The sequence below is a fragment of the Castor canadensis genome, chromosome 1 (genome assembly GCF_047511655.1).
Source record: "Castor canadensis chromosome 1, mCasCan1.hap1v2, whole genome shotgun sequence".
Lineage (NCBI taxonomy): Eukaryota > Metazoa > Chordata > Mammalia > Rodentia > Castoridae > Castor > Castor canadensis.
The window spans coordinates 207,960,991-207,982,651 of NC_133386.1; the positions used below are offsets into that span (position 1 = coordinate 207,960,991).

At 57.2% G+C, this 21,661-nt stretch overlaps 1 protein-coding gene across 3 annotated transcripts; it reads left to right on the top strand.

The window, feature by feature from the left end:
- Positions 1-9,290: 9,290 nt before the first annotated feature.
- Ctsd (cathepsin D) lies at positions 9,291-19,842 on the top strand. 3 transcript variants are annotated; one of them, XM_020168759.2, is made up of 10 exons: positions 9,314-9,458; positions 10,681-10,778; positions 11,493-11,652; positions 13,690-13,813; positions 14,446-14,564; positions 15,810-16,036; positions 18,169-18,291; positions 18,576-18,720; positions 18,800-18,898; positions 18,992-19,842. In XM_020168759.2, the coding sequence occupies exons 3-10, from the start codon at positions 11,530-11,532 to the stop codon at positions 19,157-19,159; spliced, it is 1,128 nt and encodes a 375-aa protein (XP_020024348.1). In that variant the 5' UTR covers positions 9,314-9,458; positions 10,681-10,778; positions 11,493-11,529; the 3' UTR covers positions 19,160-19,842. The 3 variants fall into 3 exon arrangements, with proteins under 3 accessions (XP_020024347.1, XP_020024348.1, XP_020024350.1); XM_020168761.2 differs by having other exon boundaries at positions 9,320-9,458; positions 10,710-10,778; XM_020168758.2 differs by lacking the exon at positions 10,681-10,778 and having other exon boundaries at positions 9,291-9,458.
- Positions 19,843-21,661: the final 1,819 nt, after the last annotated feature.

Consider the following 21,661-nt stretch of genomic DNA (forward strand, 5'->3'; position numbering starts at 1 on the left):
TGATCCTCTTACCTCTGCCTGCCAAGTAGCTAGGATAACAAGCACCGGCCACCACGCCCGGCTAAGTTTGTGTTGTTAAAAGCCTTCCTGTTTGTGGTCATTTATGTCAGGAGCCATAGGGCAGCTCCATTCCTACAGTGACTCACACCAGAGCCAGGGTGAGACATCCTCACATCTAGAGGAGCAGGAGGAAATGAGTGTTGCCTTTCCCCTTTTCCTCACCCCTCATCCAATTCCCCCAAGGGGAGCCAGGGGATGGAAGCCAGGGCCTGTGCTTGCTGGACAAGTACACCACCACTGAGCCACAGCTCACACCCTCCTCCCCTTCTGGCCATCGCCTTGTACCTGGAGACCCAGGACCCCATCCTAACGCCTGACTCACAAGCTCCGCCAGGCATCTCTGACCTTGTCTGTACTCATCATGGCCTTCCAGAGCCAAGCCAATGGGATCTGGAGAGAGGGAGATTTTTTTGAATTGGCTCCCTCAGCTGGGAGGCTACAACTCTGAAATCTACAGGGAGGGCTTTTGCCCCTGGGAGCTGAAAGGCACCTGCTGGTAGACCTGCTTCTTCCTGGGGGACCTAAGCAAGTTTCTCTTAAAGTCCTCACCTGATTAGACAAGGCCTACCCACACTGTGGGCGCTCCTCTGCTCTCCTCACAGTCTGCTGGTCACTATCAATCCTGAGGCAGGGTAGATAGGAGACAGGGAAGGTGTATTATTTCAATAAATATTTAAAGAGCCGGACTCAGACATTGGAACAAGGAAGTAAAAACGGAAAGGCCAGAGTAGCGAGCCCCTCCCTCTCCTTTTAGATGCTAAGGTATAGGACAGACAGACTTACAGGGGCTACCTGCTTCTGCTTTCCTCTTTGAGATGTTAAGAAGCTGCAAGGATCCTTGGATGGGTGGAGAATAATCATGTCTGACAAAGGGGAGTTCTAAGGCACACGGATCGTCCCTGTGATTTGGGTGGGCAGGAAGACCCTTCCCTGTGTTAACAGCCATCTCAGCCACCCAGACCCTTTATCTTTGACCACATGTGTTCCCCCAGCTCTCCAGTATAAGACCAGGAGATGGGGGTCACCATTTTGAGTCTCTGCTCCCATTTCCTGCATGGGGGAAGGAAAGATCTCCTTTTCTATTTCTTCTGCCTTTTATCCCATTGTACTAAATTTTCTTCCTAATAAACTTTCCTGCCATTATTACATCTTTTGTGTCTTGCTTGAATTCTTTTCCTGCCAGACTCAAGAACCAAGGTACTGCCGGGCACCGGGCGGCTCGTGCCTGTAATCCTAGCTACTCAGGGGGTACAGATCAGGAGGATCCTGGTTCGAAGCCAAGGTATTTATCAGTGCTGTTTTTCTGAAATGATACCTTCACAGTACCATCTGGGCTGGTGTTTGCAGTCACCTGGGTTCTATGGTCCAACCAACGTAACACAAAGTTCACCATCACACCAGAGTCCAAAGAGACTCAACATGTACAAAAGCCCATCTTCCTGCAGCTCTGCCTCCAGCCTTCTGCAGCCTGCCTGAGCACTCCTGCTGTGTGCCTGCAGGTGGCCCCTATCATCTCCAGGTCCTTTGCAGTCCTCCCTCACCTGCCCACCTGCAGGGCCTGTGCAAGCCGTTCCCTCAAGCCTCACAGCCTTCCCCACCACTTGGGGGCAGGCGGGCTCTTGTCCTGCTCCCAGAGGGTGTGCAGCAGGTGTGCAGCATGGGCACAGATGCTCCCCAGTCTAAAGCAGCTGAGCCGGTGCCTGCAATCATGCTTTATATTGGCTGTGTACTGGTTTAGGGTCCTATTTGTCCCCAGACATCAGGCCTGTGTCTGTTGTGTTCCCCACAGAGTGCAGCCTTGTGGCCAGTGTCCCTGAGTACAGCGGGTTTTGCTAAAATGAAAAAGAACTGAAGACCAACGAGTCATCTACCCAGTCATTCTAGATTCTGGAGCCCAGTAGGCTGCAAGGGCCTGTGAGGCAGAGCCTAGACCTGGGGGTCCCATGTGGCCACCAGCCCCCTGCTCTCCCAGGGCAGCCATGATGAAGGGAGGTCACAGCCCCTGTGGCTGCAGCACCTGCTCCTGAGGGCTGTGAGCCACTGGGATCCTGGCCTCCTTTTCATCGAAGCCTGGGCTGAGGCCCCGAGAGTCTCTGGGTGTTGTCTGCATTATAGAATCATGCAAGCCCAGAGCACCTAAGCCATGCGTGTGCGTGGATTGGGGCAGGGTGGGGGGTTTAGCTTCAAAGGGTATCCCATTCACCCACCAGACAGGGCTGACCAATGCAATCCTCACCTGGCCAGCGTGGATGCCCAGAGACACACCCCGGGGCAGCCAGGCCCTGCCCACAGCACCTCACTGGTCCCGATGCTGGGATGCTCATGGCAGAACCCTGGGCAAGGCAAAGCTCCTGCGAGGGACACACGAGGGCCTCTAGCCACTGTGGGCCCTGGTCACACTTTTACCCTACTGTGCACAGGTTAGACTTCTGTTCAGGGACAGTGGCCAGGGTGGGAGGCCAGGACCACCTATCCTGCTGGGGTAGAGAGCAGAGTAGCCCGCGGAGTCCATGTCCCCGCAGCACAGCACCCAGGAGCCACATCAGGGTCCTGCTTTCACCATCCCCTCCCCCACCCATGTCTGGGCAAGCCCTCCCTCCACTCACCTGTCTAGAGACCTGTCCCCTCCAAATTTGCCAGCCAGTCACAGCCCGGCCTGGTCCCCTTCCAGCTCCAGCTCCAGTTCCAGCTCCAGTCCCTCCCCTCAGCTGACCCATAGCTCATTCCTTCAGGTGGCCTCAGCTGCCCCTGGGGAACTTGTAGCTGGATGTCAAGGAGGTCGCCCCCTTTCTCCCCAGGGCTAGGGTGACCAGGCGCCCTGAGACTATGACTCAGCTAGGAGGGGGAGGAGCAGGGAGGAGGAGCAGGGGTGACTCAGCACCTCCAGCTGAAGGCCCAGGAACCAGTTCCTGCTGGGCACTGAGCAGCCTGCCCTGCCCATCCCCCTAGCTCCTTCCAGGCTGAGGGAAGGACCCGCTCCTCTTTCACACTGCCTTTCTGTCCCTGCTGCACTGTGGGCAGCTGGAGCTGGGGTGGAGGGGGGAGCTGGACAGAGCTTCCTCCCTGGGCCATCACTGAGGGCCATCACTGGGAGGGCCTCAGAGCCTCCATGTGATGGTGACAAGGCCTGGGAGCACCCCCAGCTCTGGGGGAGAAGCTAGCTTATCAGATGAGGCTGGGGTTTCCTCCCATCCTGGGTGTAACTGAGCCAGTGGGGAGGAAACCATCAGGGAGGGGTCCGCAGGTGTCACCAGAGGTGGGCAGCTGAGGAGGGATAGCTGGGAGCTGACCCTGTGGCTGGCCCATGCAGAGGAGGTCTGGGGCAGTGCAGTGACAGTGAAGCACTGAAGTTCAGTGGTGGGCGTGCAGGGTCTCCAGAGCAGAGGCAGGGGCAGCACGTGGACTAGGCCTGGCTCTGTCCAGACACACAAGCCTCATCTGGCCTCCCCATGGTGGGTAGCGAATATAAGGCCTCCCTCACCCACCCCGAGGAGTTGTGTGAAACAGGGCCTGAAGCTGGTACAGAGAGACCTGTGACAGAGTGACCCAGTGCAGCACAGGGGCCGTACGCTCCTCCCGCCTTGCCCTAACTGAGGACCTGGAGGTGGACATCACAGGACAGAGGGCCAGCCTCAGTCCCACCTGCCTTGTCCCTCTTGTCTCTCCTGTCCAGCTGCTTCTCAGAGGTCTAGCTCTGTCCTGTCAGCACTTAAGGCCCAGTGCTCAGGCCCCTGTCCCCTGGGATAGAGTCCATGTCCCTCTGTGCTGGGTCACTCCCTTTGCCTACAGCCCTAAGGTTATTCCCAAATTTGCTAATGATGTGCGTTGAGGAACACACTAAGTTCTTAATCTTAGTAGAGGCCAGCTTATCATTTTTGCCCTAAAAGAAGTTGAAGCTTTTTATCGTTTTCTTTCTCAATTGATCCTTTATTTTTAGAACCGTTTTACATACCCAGGAAAACTGAGCAGAAAGTAAAGAGGTCTCAGCTCCCTTCCTCCCTGCCACACCACACACAGAGCTTGTCCCACTCCTAACACCTTGCCTTCGTGTGGGGCACCTGTTATAATCAAGGAACCAACCCTGATGCATTATTATTATTAACTTTGGGGTTCACAGTTTACCTCTGGGCCACCGGGGAGGGTTTGGACAAATGCATAACGTCATACGTGTGTCCCTCATCGCACTGTCACGACCATAAAAGTGTCCTGGGCTTCCACTCCCCCCACTCCGTTCATCCCTTCCTCCACTTTCTGATCCTGGCCACCACTGATCATTCTACAGTCCCCACTCTTGTTCAGAAGGTCAGCTGAGGGGAGGGACTGGAGCTGGCTTTGGGGCTGGCTTCATTCATGAGTTGACAGCTCAGCTCTTTTTAGGGCTGACTTGTATTCCACTGTGGTGTCCCAGACCCGTTCACCCACTCACCCATAGAAGGACATCTGGGTTACTTCCAGGTTTGAGTAATGACAAATAAAATTGCTACAAACATGAGTGTGCAAGTCTCTATGTGGACATACGGTTTGAACTCCTTTGGGTAAATACCAGGGGGAACAATTGCTGGGTTATATGGAAGTAAACCACCACACTGCCTTCCAAAGTGGCCTCACCACTGTGCACTCCCACAGCGCTGAGAGTTCCTGTTGCTCCTCCTCCTCGTTTTGGATGTTGGCCATCTGGCAGGTGTGCAGTGGTGTCTCATTGTTGTTTCAGTTTGTAATTCCCTGGTGACGTCTGGCAGTGAGCATTTTTCCATATGTATAATTGCTCTCAGTATTTCTTCTTTGGTGAGGTGGCTGCTCAGACCCTTCCACCATTTTTTAAATTGGGCTGTTTGTTTTCTTATTGTTGACCTTTACTGCGTTCTTTGTATGCTTTGGCCATGAGTCCTCTATCAGATAAGTGCTTTCCAAAAACACATTTTCTCCTGGTCTGTGGCATGCCTTTTCATTCCTCCCCAGTGTCTGCTTGGTGTGGCACTTTTTTGTATGTTCCATCTAAACGAGTCTTTGCAGATTCTGAAGTCAAGAAGAGGGTCCCCTTTGTCTTGCATTCCTATGGGATTTGCCATCCATATTGATCTAACTGTTCTCTATAGTGTGAGGGAGGGATCACACCTTTTGATCCAGTTTGGAGGTGACTGTTTATTGAGGAGCTCACCCTTTCTCCACTGCATTTTCCATTGCCCTGACACCACACAGGAAACTCTTCCATCCCTTGCACCACTCTTGGTCAACACTGTCCTGCTTACTGTACGCAGTAGTCATTCTCTCTTAAACCTCACCCCCACCACTTCTGAAACAGCTTGTGTCAAGGTCAGATTGCTAAACCCAGTGGCTCAAGCTTGATCCTGCCTTCCTATACCCCCACAGATGTCTAACCCTGAGGCCACTCCTCTCCTGGAGACACTTCCTTCAGTGGCTTCCAGGCACTTCTCTCAGTCCCTCTGTCTTCAGATGGCCATATCTCCATGTCCTTTGCTGGTTTCCCCTCAATTCTCTAACCTCTCAATGCTAGGAAACCCCAGATTCAATCACGAGACCGCTTCTGTGTGCTACCCACATTCAGCCCTTAGTTTCATCCAGCCTTATTTTGGCCAAAGCATACAAGGTGTTATTTTGGTAACACCTTGAATGCTGATTACTCAGAAACTTCTGTCTCAGCTGGACCTCTCCTCTGGACTCCCAGCACCCCTCGCACTGGCACCATCTCAACCTAACCATGCAAAGCCGAGTTCCCGGTCTGCCACCCCAGGCCCCTTCTCCTGCTTCTGCTCTTGTCTTGGCCATTTACCTGCCACCCATCCAATGGTTTTGGATAGATAAATTTCACTGTTGTCCCCCTATCGTGCACCACTTGTGCAATCCATGAAGAAATCCCTTGGCCGATCTCAAAAGTGCAGCCAAGATCGAACTGCTTCTCACTGCTGCCTGGTCCAAGCTACCACTGCTTTCCACTTGCTGCCTCCCAGCACCTGACCTCTTTCATCTTGGCTCCTTCCTACCTTGACACAGAAGCCTGAGAGATGCTCCTATTGGTTCATCCTTTGCCTCCATTCAGGGGACCCCTCTCCCCCTATTGGTTCATCCTTTGCCTCCGTTCAGGGGACCCCTCTGCCCCTCTCTCAATGTCAATGAGAGACATTGGAGTCCCCTCAGTGGCTGCAGGTTTGAATATTTGAATAACATGGCACAATCGCTCCTCTCTGACCTTTTGCTTTCTCCCCTCCCTCCACAAAACAGGCATGTTCCACCCAAGAGCATCTAGTCTTGTTTTTCTGGTATCCTGTGGCTTTTGCCCAGTCCTGTGACCCATCACCTCCTTAAAGCTACTCAGACAAGGCCTCTCTGGTTGCAACACCTTCCGCCTGTTACTTCCTGTACCCCATCCTTCACCAACTTTCAAGGCCCCATGAGAGGCCTGCTTCATTTTATGTCTGGTCCCATCTAGAATATAATTCCTGTCCCAACAAAGGCAGGAATTTTGGTATTGTGCCTACAATTCCCCCACACCTGCAGCAGAGCCTGGCTTGTGGCAGGTGTACAATGAATTCAAGATGAATACATGGGTACTGGGTGCTGGGGAGCAAAGGACCTGGCCCACAAGGCAGGGTGGCACCCTGAAGGGTGGGAGTAGAGGTTGGAGGGAGTAGGTTCTGATAACTCACTCAGTCAGACATCCCAACCCCTCCAGGTCTCTACCACATGGAGACAATCTAAGGAGTTGGGTGGCCCCTATAAGGAGTGCTGCACAGAACTTTTGCAGAGAGAGGTGCTCCGCAGGCCTGCTCCCTTCTCTATCTCTTCCCTCTCAGACTGGACACTCCACCAAATAGCCAGGAGTTGGAAAGACGCTGGTGAGGACACCCTGTGCCCTGCAGCTGGAGCTGCAGCAACTCCCTGGGGGCAGCCACATGGGCTAGGACTACAGAGACTGGGATGTACAGCAGCCCCCCACCCAGTTGCCTCCTCACTCCTCATAGTACCAGAGCCTGTGTCCCTGCCAGGTGCAGTCACCAGGGTGACTGGGGCCCCTGGATCCTTGAAAAACCCTCTGCTCTGTCAGAAGCCAAAGGGTCCCTCCAAGTCCACCAGAGTCAACGCATGGTGCACTGTGAGGGTTCCAAAGATGGCTCTGTCTCCTGCACCCTGCCAAATGTGAGGCAAGGTGAGGAAGAGGTATCCCTGGACCAAAGGCAGTGGCCTCAACACCGAGCTACAGGGCATGAACACACTCCTTCTTCCAGTGGCCAAGGAGCTCTGAAGGCAAGCCTGGTGGGAACAGAGCACCCTCAGCCAGCCTGGTGGCTGCAGGACTTCTGTGACCTGAGGCTGGCAGAAAAGCAGCAGATGCTCCATTACATTGGTTCCTCAAGGGCTGTGCAGGTGGGAGGTTCAGGCCCAGACCCCAAGGGGTCCGCCTGGGACAGTCAGAGGAGAGGGGCTCAGGAGCCATGCCCTTCGACCTCCACTCCTGAGCCTCCCAGGGTCCCATGGGTCAGCCCTTCCGTGATTGGGCGCATCCAAGGTATTCATCGCACACCAGTCACCAAGCACATGTCAGGCTCTGCTATAGGTGTGGGGAGACCAAGGGATAGATACAGGCAGGAGTAGACCACAGATGGTCTCTGGGGTCCTTGTCATCCTCACAGACAGCTCAGTCCTCTTGGCCTGGCTCATACCAGCCCTGCATAGGCTGACTACCATGTCACACCTCTGGTTGTGCTGACCATCCACATCGTCCACCTCCTTCAATGGCTGGGACACCTCATTAATGCCTGTTTTATGTGGTCACTCTGAGATACACACTTTGTCCACTGCAGGGTTGGGGGGCCCAGCACATTTCTCAGAGGACTTCTGCCTTGCCTGAGTCCAGGCCATCCAGGGTCCTGCAGTTATCTCTGGATAGCAGCCCCAAGGACTCCAGGTGCCAGGTCCTGCTTCTGGGCTGCCCAAGGGCAGCCTTGGACCCCAGTAGTGCCAGATTCCAAGGGCAGAGACAGAGTCTGCCTCCCTACGGGCTTTTGTTCTCATATCTAGAGCTATATCCAGTAGTGGATGTGGAGACAGAGCCTGCTATGGTCACTCACCTGTTGCCCTGACTGACCAGGAAGGGAGAGCCCCAGCAGGATCAAGGGCCTGACCTCCTCCATGATGAAAAAGACACAAATTCCAACACTGCCTGCTGGGATTCACGGCAGCTTGTGTGCCCCTCTGTAAAGTGGGGCCAGAGGTGTCTACCTCCCTGGGCTCTGGCAGAGCCTGTCCACAAAAGCTCTCTGGAGGAGAGGCCATGGGAAGTCTCCCCAGTGTTCACATTCCTGCTCAGGTGTGACTGACCCCTCGGAGAGGACTTTCCCCACAGACCTCACTCCCTTCCCAGAACATTCCCACTACATGTCCTTCTTGACTGGACTCTTCTCTGAAGTGACCTTTGCTCCTGATGCAGCTCCATCTGCTGCTGTGCTTTGAGCCCCACAGGGTCCGACTCTCTGTTGGACAGTGTCTAACTCAGTTCATAACACTGACACCAAATTTGACAATAACGAGTGGACCAGTGAGGTCTCCCAGGGCTCAAGGTCCCACTGGAGCATCCCCAAGGCTTTGCACAAATAGATCCTGAGGACCCCTCATGGTGCTGGGATTCCCTTATTTGCTTTATCACAACGTGCGGGTCCCAACCCTGAGGGAGAAGGGCCTGGGACGACTTGGCAGGGCCAGGCAGGCGCCGCTCTGGGGAAGGTGGACAGCAGGTAACAGGCACCTGGAGAGGGACGATGAGGTCAGTGTGGAAGGCGCGGCACCAAGGGGGTGGCAGCCAGGTGGGCCCTGGAGAGAATCACCGCCCACAGATGGCGGGTGCGCGGCGACATCCCGGTGCAGGGGACCCTGGCTCAGCCCCGAGGCTGATGAGGGAGGAGCCGGGGTCTGGGGCGGGGCTCTCCCTGTCGGAGGGCGGGACAGCGCGGTCCCCCGGTAGACAGCAGCTATGCGCACGCTGCTGGAGCCCTGTCCAAGAATTCCCGGACTGGAGGCGGATCCCAAGATCTCCGGCTTCTGCAACCCGAGCCCCGCAGAGCGGCGGGCGCGCTCCCCAGCACCGTGCGCGGGCGCGGCGCGCCGCATCGAGGCGAGCTGCGCATGCGCTGAGGCACTGGCTCCAAGGTCGCCCCGCCTTGGCCCCGCCCCGCTCCTGCCGGCCGCTGCCCACGTGATCCGCCAGGCTCAAATAAGCCGGTCAGCTGACCCGGCCCGACTGCACGGTCATCCTGGCTATAAGCGCGCGACCTTTGGCGCTCCGCTCCGTTCCGACCGGGTCCGGCCGCCGCCGCCATGCAGTCCCCGGGCTTCATGCTGCTCGCCCTCGGCCTGTTGGCCGCGTCCGCCACCGCACTCATCAGGTGAGGTCCCCGGGCCGTGCCTTGAGGGAGTGGGGGGCGCGGCGCAGAGGCCCGGCGAGTACCCTGGCCTTGCGCCCCCGCGGGGCTGGAGTGCACCTGTGCGCTCTGATCCGCCTCCTGCAGGGCCACCCCCCCATAGCGGGCGGCGGAGCTCTGTAGTGCAGGGCTCGCCCAGGGGTCCCTCCTACCTGGGGTCGGCCTTGAGGGGACCAGAGGATGGCCGTAACTCATACGGACCCGTCTCCCCAGAGTAGGGGCTGTTGGAGGAACAGGGCTGCTGCAGGTGGGGTTGAGGGTTGTGTATTGAGTGCACGACTGGGAAGGCCCTGGAGCCCCCTGAGCCTAGGCTGGACGTCTGCCCTCTATGGGACCCCCTTTGCCAGCTGTGTACTGGAGCGTGGACTTGGAGTTTACTCGGTATGGGTCCCTCAGGCCCTGGGCACCCTCGTTGTCCCTCAAGTCCCAGAGAGAGGAGGAGCTCTAAGGGGAGTGGCCTAGCTCACCAGCCCTGGGACTGGGACTCCGTCGGCGTCGTAGTTGAGGACCAGGCCCTCCTCAAGGCCTAGGGACTTGGCCTCAGAGCCAGGTGGGCCTTTGTGCCAAGCTAAGCTTCTTCCACTCTGCTGAGGTGCCTAGGGGCAGTTGGGTGGGGCCTAGGTCTGTGGGAGCTGGAGCTGGCTCGCAGGGCCTGTTGGGTATAGGGGGCTGGGTGAGAACTGAGCTTTTCAAAGGCTGTGGGCTGCAGCCTGGGGGCGGGTAGCCACAATCAGAGTCATTGTAGGGAGCAATCACAGGCCTGAGCCTGCCCCACCCTCAGGCCTCCCCTCTCTGGGGAGGGCAGAAATACTAGTGCAGTTGGCGATGCCCTGGGCACCTGGAGACTCCCCAGCAGAATCAAAGCCCCTCACGCCAGATCCTGGTTCTGATGGACTGATGACACCTGTTTCCTGATCCCTGGAGAGTGTGTCCCTTCCCTTAGGGCCAGAACCTGGGCTCTTCCAGCCCACCACTCTTCGGCAAGAATCCTATCTTCCTGGAGCAGGAAAAGCCAGCTTTGACCTTGGCCTCAAATTCCTGGGCAGGGAAGAAGTTTTGTCCTAGCAGTCACATGCGCAGACCAGCTCTCCTGGGAGGGAAGGCATGAGGGAAGGGCCAGTGACCCCTGGGAACAGAACAGGGACTCCTCACTCTGCTGTTAAACAAGGAGTCCCTTGTTTAGCAGAACCCAGAAAAACTGACCTCCATCTCCAGCTCCCTCATGTAAGGCCAGACCCCCTGAGGCCACCAAGCCAGGACTCCTGGAGGGGTGCTCCCAGCAAGGTATGAGGGGTGTGCATGGATGACACACGGAAGCCTCTGGTGCCCCAGAGGGCAGCCCTCAAGCTCATAGGTCTGATGGTGGTGGATATGTAGGTGCTCAGGTGCAGGATCATATGAAGGGTGGCTGGGTAGGACATGGAGGGGGAGATTGGTGTCGAAGGTCCTCCCCGAGAGGTCAGGCAGACTGAGCCTGCTGGCCTGGAGGAGTGACCACCTAACTGTGGAGTCTAGGTGCAGTGGGATGCCTCAGGGGGCATTGTTCAGCGGTAACGGGCCCAAAAAATACCCTAAAGAGACACCACTGGTCACCATCCCAGAAGAGACTAGAGCAGGTGCGCAAGGAGGGCTGGAGGCAGGTGGGGAGTTTTGGGACTCTTGGAGTGATTGAGGGTGGCTGGACTGGGATGTGGCCAGTGGAGTGGGGTGGACATTCTGGCCTCTGGCTAGGATGTGACGTGTGAGGGGGAATAGGGCCACTCAGGACTTTGGCCTGAGCGACCTGGGATGGTGATAGGTTGCTGTTCACTGATTTGGGGGTAGCTGAGCCTGCAGGTTTGGGCAGGAGCTTGGTTTAAGCTATGCACAGTTAGAGACATCCAGGGGACACCTAGGTGGATCTGCCATGGAGGCAGCTGATGGGGAGCCTGGTAGCCAGGAGTGACTCTCAGCCATAGGAGGGCTGCCTGGAAGCATGCCTCTACCCCTTCCTCACAGAATCCCCCTGCACAAGTTCACATCCATCCGCCGAACCATGACGGAGATGGGGGGCCCTGTGGAAGACCTGATCCTTCGATCTCCCGTGACCAAGTACTCCCTGCAATCGCCTGCCAAGACCAAGGGCCCAGTGCCTGAGATGCTCAAGAACTACATGGATGTGAGTGTGGGTGGGGCCTGGCAAAAACTCCCATTCCTGTGATCTGCAGCCTGCGGTGTAAGTGGTGTACCTGCTCAGTGGGTGGTGCTTCTGGGCTCAGCTACACCCTTCCTGCCATGCTTCTGAGATCCCCACTGCTGCTGGATTGCCCGTGGCCCCTGGTCCACTCCTGTAATACTAGGGTTTTGAACTCAGGGCCTGTGCTTTACCACTTGAGACATAAACTCCAGCTCTTCTTTTGAAGGGCTTGAACTCAGGGCGTCACGCTTGCTAGGCAGGCATTCTACCTCTTGAGCCATTACACCCGCCCTGTTCTGCGAAGGTTTTTCGAGATAGGGTCTCAAGAACTATTTGCCTCTGACTGGCTTCAAATGGTGGTCCTCCTTATCTCTGCCTCCTGAGTAGCTAGGATTACAGGCGTGAGCCACCAGCCCTTTTTCTTCTTTCTTTTTTAGCTTTACCTCATATTTTTAGACTGGGTCTCACGTTTTTTGCCCGGGACTGGCCTGGACCACTTCCTCCTATCTGTGCCTCCCATGGAACCAGGATAGCAGGTGCATGACACACTGCCTGGCTTGTTTATTGAGATAGGGTCTCACTATCACTGACTTCTTCCCGAGGCCAACCTCAAACCCTGATCCTCTCAGTCTCCTGAGAGTATAGGCCCTCTTTGTGTCTTGAGCACTGGTTACCAGCTAAGCTGTACTGGGGACTGTCCCCAGGGGGAATGGAGGGACTTAGAATCAAACCCAGCCTGGCCCTGAACCTACCCCCAGAGGCTGTGGGCTTAGAGACCCTGGGGTCCCTGCGCTCAGGTTATCAAACCTGCCTACTGTCACTGGCTGGAGCCTCTGTGTCCTGCCTGTCCTGTGGGAGGCCGGGATGACCCTGTGGCACGGTCCTGTTCCCTCACTTGTCTTTGGAGTCGGTAGCCCCTCTTGAGCTCATTGTCCTTGAGGGGAAACAGGCTCCAAGGTGAAACATTCTGGAAGCCACAAGGCAAACTGGAGCCTGGCGGGCCTGGTCCCAGCTCTGTGCAGCCAGGGCCTCAGGAAGAGCCAGGCATCTCTGTGGCCGCCCTGGACTGTCTTGTGCCACCTGCCTCTGAGTCTCAAGAGCCCATCACCACCATGCAGTCTGGGCAGGGGTGACTGCCTGCCCAGGAGTGCCCTCCTCCTGTGTGTTCGGAGCCTAGGCCACCGTAGGAAGCTTGAGACCCTAGCATGTGACTGTCTGGGGAGGTGAGGGACCACCTGGTCCCTCAGAACACGTGCTGTGCACAGGGAGATTTGCTGAGTCACCCCCCTCCCCCATGGTCACCTCTCTTGTGTCAGGAGTTAGTAGCTGGTGCTGCTCTCTGGTTTCAAGTGGTGGAGAGACAGCTGGGCTTGGAGCCAGGGTCCTTTGTAGACCGGTGGTCCAGGCTTCCTCCTGGGGAAGGGGATGCCCAGGAAGACAGGACCCTAAACTCCAAGTCCCCAGGGCCTCTGCCAGGGCTCCTTCCCCTCAGAGGGACACAGGACCCCTCATCCTTGGCTGGTACCCCTGGTCGTGGCCTCTGCAGTCCCCGAGAACAAGTGGGGAAACTGAGGCTCAGAGTAGTGAAGACACAGCTGCCAGGCAGGGACTGACTTGGAGCCAAGGCTAAAGGCCTCCTCCCAGGTGTGGCTTCTCCCTTCATTCAGCCAGACCCCCTCCAGGTTCAACTGAGGCCCCCAGAATCAGGACATGACCCCGTTCTCAGGCCTGGGATCCCTCAGTAGCAGAGGTCTTCCAGACTGGCCTGTCCAGCCCTGGCCTGCCCAAAGCCTCACCTTCCAGAGGCTACAGTCCTTCCCCAGTCCCACCACATATCAGGTGCCTGTGAATCTGGGGGTGGGGCTCTAGGGTCCCAGGCTTAGCAGGAAGTAGACAAAGGGACTGAGGAGGTGGAAACACAGCCCACCTCTAACCTGGGCATTGCGACCTGACTCCCAGCACAGCCGGGGGCTCGCCCAGGCTCCCTCCCCTTATCCCGATGCCCACTTCTCCCACCAGGCCCAGTACTACGGGGAGATTGGCATCGGGACCCCCCCTCAGTGCTTCACAGTCGTGTTTGACACTGGCTCCTCCAACCTGTGGGTCCCCTCCGTCCATTGCAAGGTGCTGGACATGGCCTGCTGTGAGTAGTCCCTGCTTGTCCTGCTCCTCTCACAAGTGTCCAGTGGGGAAGCCAAGGGTCCTGTGCCTTTTGGGATGCTGGACTCGGCACTGCCCCACCCCTTACCTGCTCTGTGCACGGAACACTTTCCTCTTCAGGGGCCTTGGACAAGAAGGTGGAAGCCCTGGCATGGGGTCCTCTGAGCTCTCCTCTGGAGAGCTGGAGCTTGTCACTCAAGTCCAGCCTTTTTGGAATATAGCTGGGGAGGCAGGGCAGGTTTGGGACCTGCAGGTGACCTGACACAGTCAGTCTCTTGGGCAGTGTGATGCTCCCACCTGTCAGCCACATCAGACAGGCCAGCTCCTTGGCCCTGCCTGAAGTGCCCCTGTTTCTGGGTGAACCTGTTCATGTCATCTGCGGCCATCTTGTTGGGGGTGGGGACCTTGCTGGTCAAACATGGAGCAAGCTGAGGGCTGGGCCACCATGGGGCTGAAAGCAAGTCTCGGAATCACACAGGGCCCACAGTGTGGAGGTCCCCAGCATGTGGGCTCCAGGTCATCACCACAGTTCATCCTGGTAGGTTGAAGATCCAGAGGCTAAGGTTGGGAGCAGCAGGCTGATGGCCCTCTGCCCTGCTCCCCACTCCCGTGCAGGGTTTCATCACAAGTACAACAGCGACAAGTCCAGCACCTATGTGAAGAACGGCACAAGCTTTGACATCCACTATGGCTCAGGCAGCCTCTCTGGGTATCTGAGCCAAGACACTGTGTCGGTGAGTCCCCAGGGCTTCTGGAGGGACTGGGGGCACTTGCTGCAGCAAGGGATTCACCCTGTGTGCACCTGTGGCTGATGGAGAGAGTCCGGTAGCCCTGGCCCCACCCGAGTTCCCTGTTTAGTTTGGGTGAGGAGGAACTGTGGCCTGTTAGGCAGGTGCATGACTTGAGGAAAGACCCTGGGCAGGGCAGGAAGAGCCTGTGGTGCCTGGTGGTGAAGAAACAAGGCAGCTGGCTGCCCAGTCAGTGGCCTCTTGCAGGCCACTGGCCTGGAGGTGCAGGGTGAGGCGTACCGGGGAGCATCAGGTTCTGTTCTGGGCATGTTGGGTGTGAGGTGCCGGCAGGGTATCTGGGATCAGGCCTGGGAATGGAAGTGGTCCCTGAAGCTGGCTGGGGAGGCTCAGAGGGGTGCAGTGTGCCAGAACCCCCATCTGGGGCTGCTGGAGAGGTATCTGTGGGGAGCCCGGCTGGATAGCCCAGATGGATAGCCCAGGCCTGCCTGTGGTGTAGGATCTTGCAGGCACCCCATCTGGGGATGATAAGCAGAGGAGATGGTGTCCCTCCCAGCATAGGATGGGGCAGAAAGCAGCAGACTCCTCCCACAGACGCTGTGGTTGGGACCAGGGGTCTAGCCAGCTTTTTCTTCATCTGGGCCTTGTCCCAAGAGTGATGTCTTATGTCTGTGCTGCAAGGATGAGTCTTGGGGGCTCTGCCATCCCATGGCTGAGACCTGTCTACTGGAAGCTCCAGCCTCCTCTCTGGGCTCCTCAGTGAACAGGATATGACCCAACTCGCTCCCCCTCCTGGGTTAGCCTCAAGACTGTTCTTCCCACATCCTGCTCTGGCCTCCTTAATCTCTCTGCAGCTTCATCCTGGGTAGGGGTAGGCTGACAGGGCAAGGGGAGTGGGGCTTTGGGGAGGAGGCATGGGTTCCCCATCCTCGCAGGCTGCAGGCCCATGCTCAGTGACTTACCCCAAGCCCTAGGGGACAAGACTGGCCTGGTGTGGAAGGGGTGGGCAGGGGTGGGAGCTGAGCCAGAACCTGCCCCTCTGCACTCTTGCTCACTTTCCATCTTTTGTTGAAACATGGTCCCTACTATGTACAGTTGTTTCCAGCCCTTTTGCCTCCCCTCTCTGCTGTTCTGATGTCGTGTGAGCGTCTCTGAGCTGGGCTTAGTAGCTGTGACTCCCCTATGCCTAGGGACAGCCTGCTGACCCTGCAGTGCAAATGCTCTGGCCCACAGGTGCCCTGCAAGTCAGGGCTGTCAGCCCCAGGTGGAGTCAGAGTGGAGAGGCAGGTCTTTGGCGAGGCCACCAGTCAGCCGGGCATCACCTTTATCGCGGCCAAGTTCGATGGTATCCTAGGCATGGCCTACCCCCGTATCTCTGTCAATAACGTGCTGCCTGTCTTCGACAACCTGATGGAGCAAAAGCTGGTGGAGAAGAACGTCTTCTCCTTCTACCTGAACAGGTGAGTTGCAGGGCTCATCTGACCAGGTGTGTGTATGGGATGTGGGTTCTAGCTGTCCGACTTTGCCTCTTCCAGCTCTCCTGGGCTCAGCTGTGCTGCATTGCAGGCTGAGGGAGGTGGGACCACAGCCCTGATCTCTGACCTCGGCATCCCAGGAGGTGGGAATGGGCTGCCCTCTCCTAGGTGGGCAGCCAGCCTCCTGAGAAGGCTGTCGTACCAAGTCTGTAGTTGAGAGGTTCTGGGGCAGACTTGGGTCCCAGGCTTCTGACTATTGAGGCTTTCCTCCTGTGTGAATTGACCTGGTTAGGGTCTTGGTGGTTCAGGGTCTGATGAGGGGCAGATGTGGGCCATGGCCAGGGGGTGATGACTGTGAGCCCCAATCTGCAACAGCAGCTGTAGGGGGAGAGGCTCCTGGAGTCTCCTCGGAGGGAAGGAAGGAACCCTGGATGGCAGAGACAGGTGCCCCTGAGGGAAGACCATAAGCCCCAAGTCCCACATGGTGAGTGGCCTCTAGGGAGGCTCCCAAAGGGGCAATGAACTTCTGACTGAGGGAGCCCCTGGGGACCTCCTGCAGGGAGCAGGGGTCCCCTTGTAGCCGCTGTCCTAGCATGGGTGATCCCGGTTGGAGAGCCTTGCAAGGGGCCTCTGGCCTCGGTGCTCAGTCCAGTGCTGCAGGTCCTGGTGAGAGCTCCAGACAGGAGTGGGTGACTGGGACACCACAGCTGCTCATCCTGGCTTCCCAGGTGCAGCAGGGTGTCAGCGACTCACACTAAACAGCAACTGGTGACTCTCCACACCCTCCCTGTCCAGACCGGATTCCAGTTGCCTTGGCCAGGAGGACCTATTTGACACTTGGTCTCCAGGCCTGATCCCTGACCCTGGGGCACTTCAGGCAGAATGCCAGTCTAAAACTTTCTGGTCTCACTCCACCCTGTCCACTCCCCACCCTTGGCTTAGTGTGGATTTAGCACTCTTTCCTTGGCCCCTTACTTGGAAGGTGACTGCTGCTCGGCTCTGCTGGGCTCTGGGCAAGGTTGCTGGCTAGAGGCTGGGGTGTGATGGTGCAGCTGGGTATAGGAGAGAATGGGGTGAAGAAGGTCCCCTCCTCCAGGGTAGGTGGGGAACCCAGAGATTGGCCAGGTCCCAGTTTGGAGACCCACAGGCATGACTGCTGGGTTGGACTGGTGCAGAGGAGAATCAAGCAGGATGAGGGGCTGTGGCTCCAAAAACAGGCTTGTTGAGTGGAGCATGGGTGAGGAGAAAAGCAGAGAGGCGCCTGTTGTGTTTCCATATCTGGGATTTCAGAGGCAATGACAGGAGGCGGAGGCAGGGTGGAACTCCAGGCGGAGGACAGGATAAGGCTCGGGCTTCTGAGTGGGGGCATGGGTCAGGAGGGGGTGGCAGGTGCAGCTGGGGACACCTGTCAGGATGGTGGGGGACCTTGAGTGAGAGCTTTCTTGAGGATTTGCTGTATGTTAGAGCTCACACTTGCTGGTTTATAAAAGGACCTCAGCGTGGCTACCAGCCACATAAAGTGAAGTGGTCTGTATTCTGCTTGAGGGTGCCCCAGTGGGCGTGTGTATAAAATTAGAAGTGGGGGAAGATTAAGAGGGAAGCCAAGATTTGGAGGAACTTGTGTGGATGCAGCAGAGGTCATTCTTGCTTGGAGCGAGCCATCTCAGGGCTTGTCCTCACAGGAGCCCGTGTGGTTTTTTTTCCCAGGCAGAGTGTCCGTTCTTCTTGGTCTCTGGGCTTGCACTTCCCTGTCTGCCATGCAGCCTTGACCTTGGCCAGCCATGGCTGAACCTCGGGTACTAAGGAAACCCAGAGAACTTGAGGGCCCAGCAAGCTCTGTCATGCTGAGATAGGCTGGGTCCTCACTGAGCAGCCCATGCAGGGTGGGGTTTGGAGCCCCTCCCCAGAAGAAGGACATTCAACTCCTCTTCCTTCTGGGTTGACCCACCCCTGTGGGGCCAGGAAGTCCCTTTTCAGGGAGCCCTCCAAGGTTGCCGTACCTACCTACCTCCTTACTTCTGACCTCATGGCCCACTGGATCCTCGGATGCTGTGCACAGGCCCTCCTGTGCTGGAGGTGGGAGACGCTAATGCTGTTCCCTTCCCCTTCCCTCCCAGGGATCCCAGCGGGCAGCCTGGAGGGGAGCTGATGCTGGGAGGTATTGACCCCAAGTACTGCAAGGGCAGCTTCTCCTACCTGAATGTCACCCGAATGGCCTACTGGCAGGTTCACATGGACCAGTGAGTTGTGGGACTTTGGTGGTTGGGTGTGGCACACAGTTACCCTGGGGCTTGGCCCCTGCCTTAACAGTCCAAAGGGTTGAATTTGGCGCAGAGCTGGGTTCAGGCCGGACCCCACACCCACTCTTTGCCGCTTCAAGACTCCTCCTTTTCCCTTCACCCTTGGGGGAGTCAGGTGGCCCCAGGAAAGAAGAGAAGGTCCCATGGTATAAAGATGCAGCCAGGGCAGGTTTCCCAGGCCCAACCCTGGCCAGGTGAGAGACTTACGCCTTCTTCCCCTCCAGGTTGAATGTGGGCACCGAGCTAACCCTGTGCAAGGGGGGCTGTGAGGCCATCGTGGACACGGGCACCTCCCTCCTGGTAGGCCCGGTGGAAGAGGTGAAGGAGCTACAGAAAGCCATTGGGGCCGTGCCTCTGATCCAGGGAGAGGTAAGCTGCAGGGCCAGGTGGGCAGACAGAATGAGGCACCTGAGTCCTTACCCTGACACATCACTTGTGCCTCTTTTAGTACCTGATCCCCTGTGAGAAGGTGTCCAGCCTGCCTTCGGTCACCCTGAGGCTAGGAGGCAAAGACTACACGCTGTCACCAAATGACTACACACTCAAGGTGAGTAGGTGAACAGGGGGTGGGCAAGGGTAGCCGTGTTTGCTGGATGCCTGTAGAGGGAGTGACTGCCTTGTGACCACCATGGCTGTGCAGGTGTCTCAAGCCGGGAAGACCATCTGCCTGAGTGGTTTCATGGGTATGGACATCCCGCCACCCAGCGGGCCACTCTGGATTCTGGGTGATGTCTTCATTGGAAGCTACTACACCGTGTTCGACCGTGAAAACAACAGAGTTGGCTTCGCTGAGGCCGCCAGGCTCTAGCTTGCCCCCTGCCTGCCAGCAGGGCAAAGGACCAGAGTCCAGTAGGAGGAGGCCAGCCAGCTCTCACCCCTAGTTCCTTGCCCACTCACACACTCACATACTCACTGCCCACTGCAAGGGCTCCCAGGAGGCCGGGCCCGAGCTAGTCTTGCTGTTCTGTTCTGTGGTTTTTCCTTCCTCCCTGCCTGCCTGTCTGTCTGAAGAGGGGCAGAGGTCAGTCCAGCACATGGATCCATTTTGCTGCCTTGTAAGCCCCAGTCCATGCTTGGCACTTGCCAAGTTTGTGTGTCCCAGGAGCCCCCCTCCCCGACAGCCCTGCCATCCTTGGCTGCCTGGTCCACAAGGAGCCCCTGCCCTGTGACAGTCAGCCCTCAGAATCCTCCTCTAGAAGCCTGCCCTGCCCCAGGTCTCTCTGCCCAGCCTGGGGCCAGTGCCAGGCTCTGTCACCCCCTCTCATCTGTATGTCCTGGCCACTGAAGCCTGAAGATGTGTAAGAAAGAACAAGAGGACAAAAGTCAGCTTTGTGGGCCTGTGGGGTCCTGGGGTTTGACCCCACCCTGGAGGGCATGTATTGGGGGCTCTGGATGACTGGGGTGGGGCAGTGACTGACCTGCTGCTCTTCTCCCGGGGCAGCTGGGAGCCAAAGTTGAAGATGTGTGAATACAGTTGTTTGGGCCTCTGTCTCTGTTGGCGTGTTGTGTTCTTGGTGGGCATTGGGACTTGGGGAAGAAGCACTTGGGGGGACTGAGTCAGGACAAGACCTGGGGAGCAGCCTGAGGTGCATAGACCTGCACAGGGGGACCCTGAGGCTTTACTTGCTGTCCAACCTTGTGGGCAAGATGTGGCTGGAAGAGCTGACTGGTTCTGAAGCCTTGGAACAGTGGCCAGCAGATGTGGCCTTGGCCAGAGGCTACAGGGCAGGCTCAGCACAGCATTTTTGGTGTGAGTGCTTGCAGTGAGGCAGGATTTTCAGGGAGGTGGACCAGGCAAGCACCTATTACACTTTTCCAGGGAATTCCTGCCCTTGGAAGATACACAACAGAATCAGGCCCTAGTGGGGCCTCTGACTATCCTCTACACCCTTCTTTAGGCCAAGGGAATAGAAGGTGTCTGCAGTGCTGGTGGTGCAGGCAACTTGCCTCTGCCAGGCTCTGGAAGCAGCATTACGCCCCTTATTCTCCTAGAGCATGCCTCCTGGGGTCATGGGGTTCAGAGATCAACGTTAGACCCCTCCACCTGGCTGCAGATACTGGTGTGCCCTGTATCTGGGGTGGTCTTGTGTGTTCAGAGGGAAGTCAGGTGCAGAAGTCCAAATGCAGCCCTGGTGCTAGCCCAGCTAGCTGTGTTTTAAGGATCAAGTAGAGCCAGGATTCCTTTTGGGATCAGTAGTCCTTTGGAGCCCCTGCCCCACCACCTCAGCAGGTGCAAGAAATAAGTGTGACCTCTGCTATCCTTTGTCACCCTCCTGGTGCTGCACAGTGGACTCTCATTGATCTCCCAGTCCAAGGGGTTTTGGGAACTGAACCCCAGCCTGAAGCCCAGCAGGCAACCTCTGGAGAAGGTTCATCCAGAGCTGCCAAGAGGCTGGTAAACATGTGCCCAGTATCTCTGTGCCTGAAACCCGAGCAGGGCTGGGCAGAGCTTTGCAGGGCCTGGCAGGGTTTCTGGGGAGACCAGTGTCATCAAAGGCTCTGTGCACCAAAGCCAGAAGACTACAGCTCCTCCCTCCCCTGCAGGCCTATGGCTGCTCCTTCCCAGCCTGCTTGGCCTGTTCTGCTGCTCTGCTGGCCTGCAAGCTGCTGCAGCTGTCCCCACGAGGATTCTGTCCATCCAGTAGCATCTTAGGACCTGGGGTCTGACTCTGGATTCAAATGCATTCTCTTTTTCTACCTGAGTGATCCACGCTGGGCCTCTAGTCCTTGACTCTAGAATCAGGGGAGAAGCAGGACCCTCCTTACTGCCAATCATGGTACTCGTACCCTCTCCAAAGGTGTTTCTTGGCTCACACCTTAGCCCGGAAGATACCATAGCTGAGGTCAGCCCTTCACTCACCAGCTCAGAGTGGGGGTGGAGGGGGAAAGGCTGAGGTCCCAGAGCCCCTAAGCTGATATTCGGGGGAGGACCTTGGCTGTACCCTCACCTTGGGTCCAGTCTCCCACAGGATCCAGTCTCCTTACTGCCTGAGATGTTCAGACTTGGCCCCAACCTATTTGTCCAGGCAGATGGAGGCCGAGTGGCAGGGAGGGCCTGGAGAGAGTGGTGCTCGTCCCAGGAAAGCATGGCACAGTCCCTTGCAGGCTCCCCCGGATGCACCTCAGTCAGGCCCTTTGAAACCAAAGGGGTGGTGGAGTTGGATGAGGGAGATCTGAACCTGGCTCCTGGCAGGGCCCATCTGTCCACAGGGTTTGTTGGGCCCTGAACTAAGGCTGGGCTCCATGAGGGGCATAGCCAGGACTTCCGAGAAGAGGGGTGGGGGGCTCCTTCTGCTTGAGAATTAATTCC

What these genes read in the sequence shown, in the direction of transcription:
- Ctsd (XM_020168758.2), top strand. Translation starts at nt 9,391, where the DNA reads ATGCAGTCCCCGGGCTTCATGCTGCTCGCCCTCGGCCTGTTGGCCGCG. An exon ending in TCCGCCACCGCACTCATCAG is followed by an intron (nt 9,459 to 11,492) that starts GTGAGGTCCCCG and finishes CCTTCCTCACAG; the next exon opens with AATCCCCCTGCACAAGTTCA. An exon ending in TGCTCAAGAACTACATGGAT is followed by an intron (nt 11,653 to 13,689) that starts GTGAGTGTGGGT and finishes TTCTCCCACCAG; the next exon opens with GCCCAGTACTACGGGGAGAT.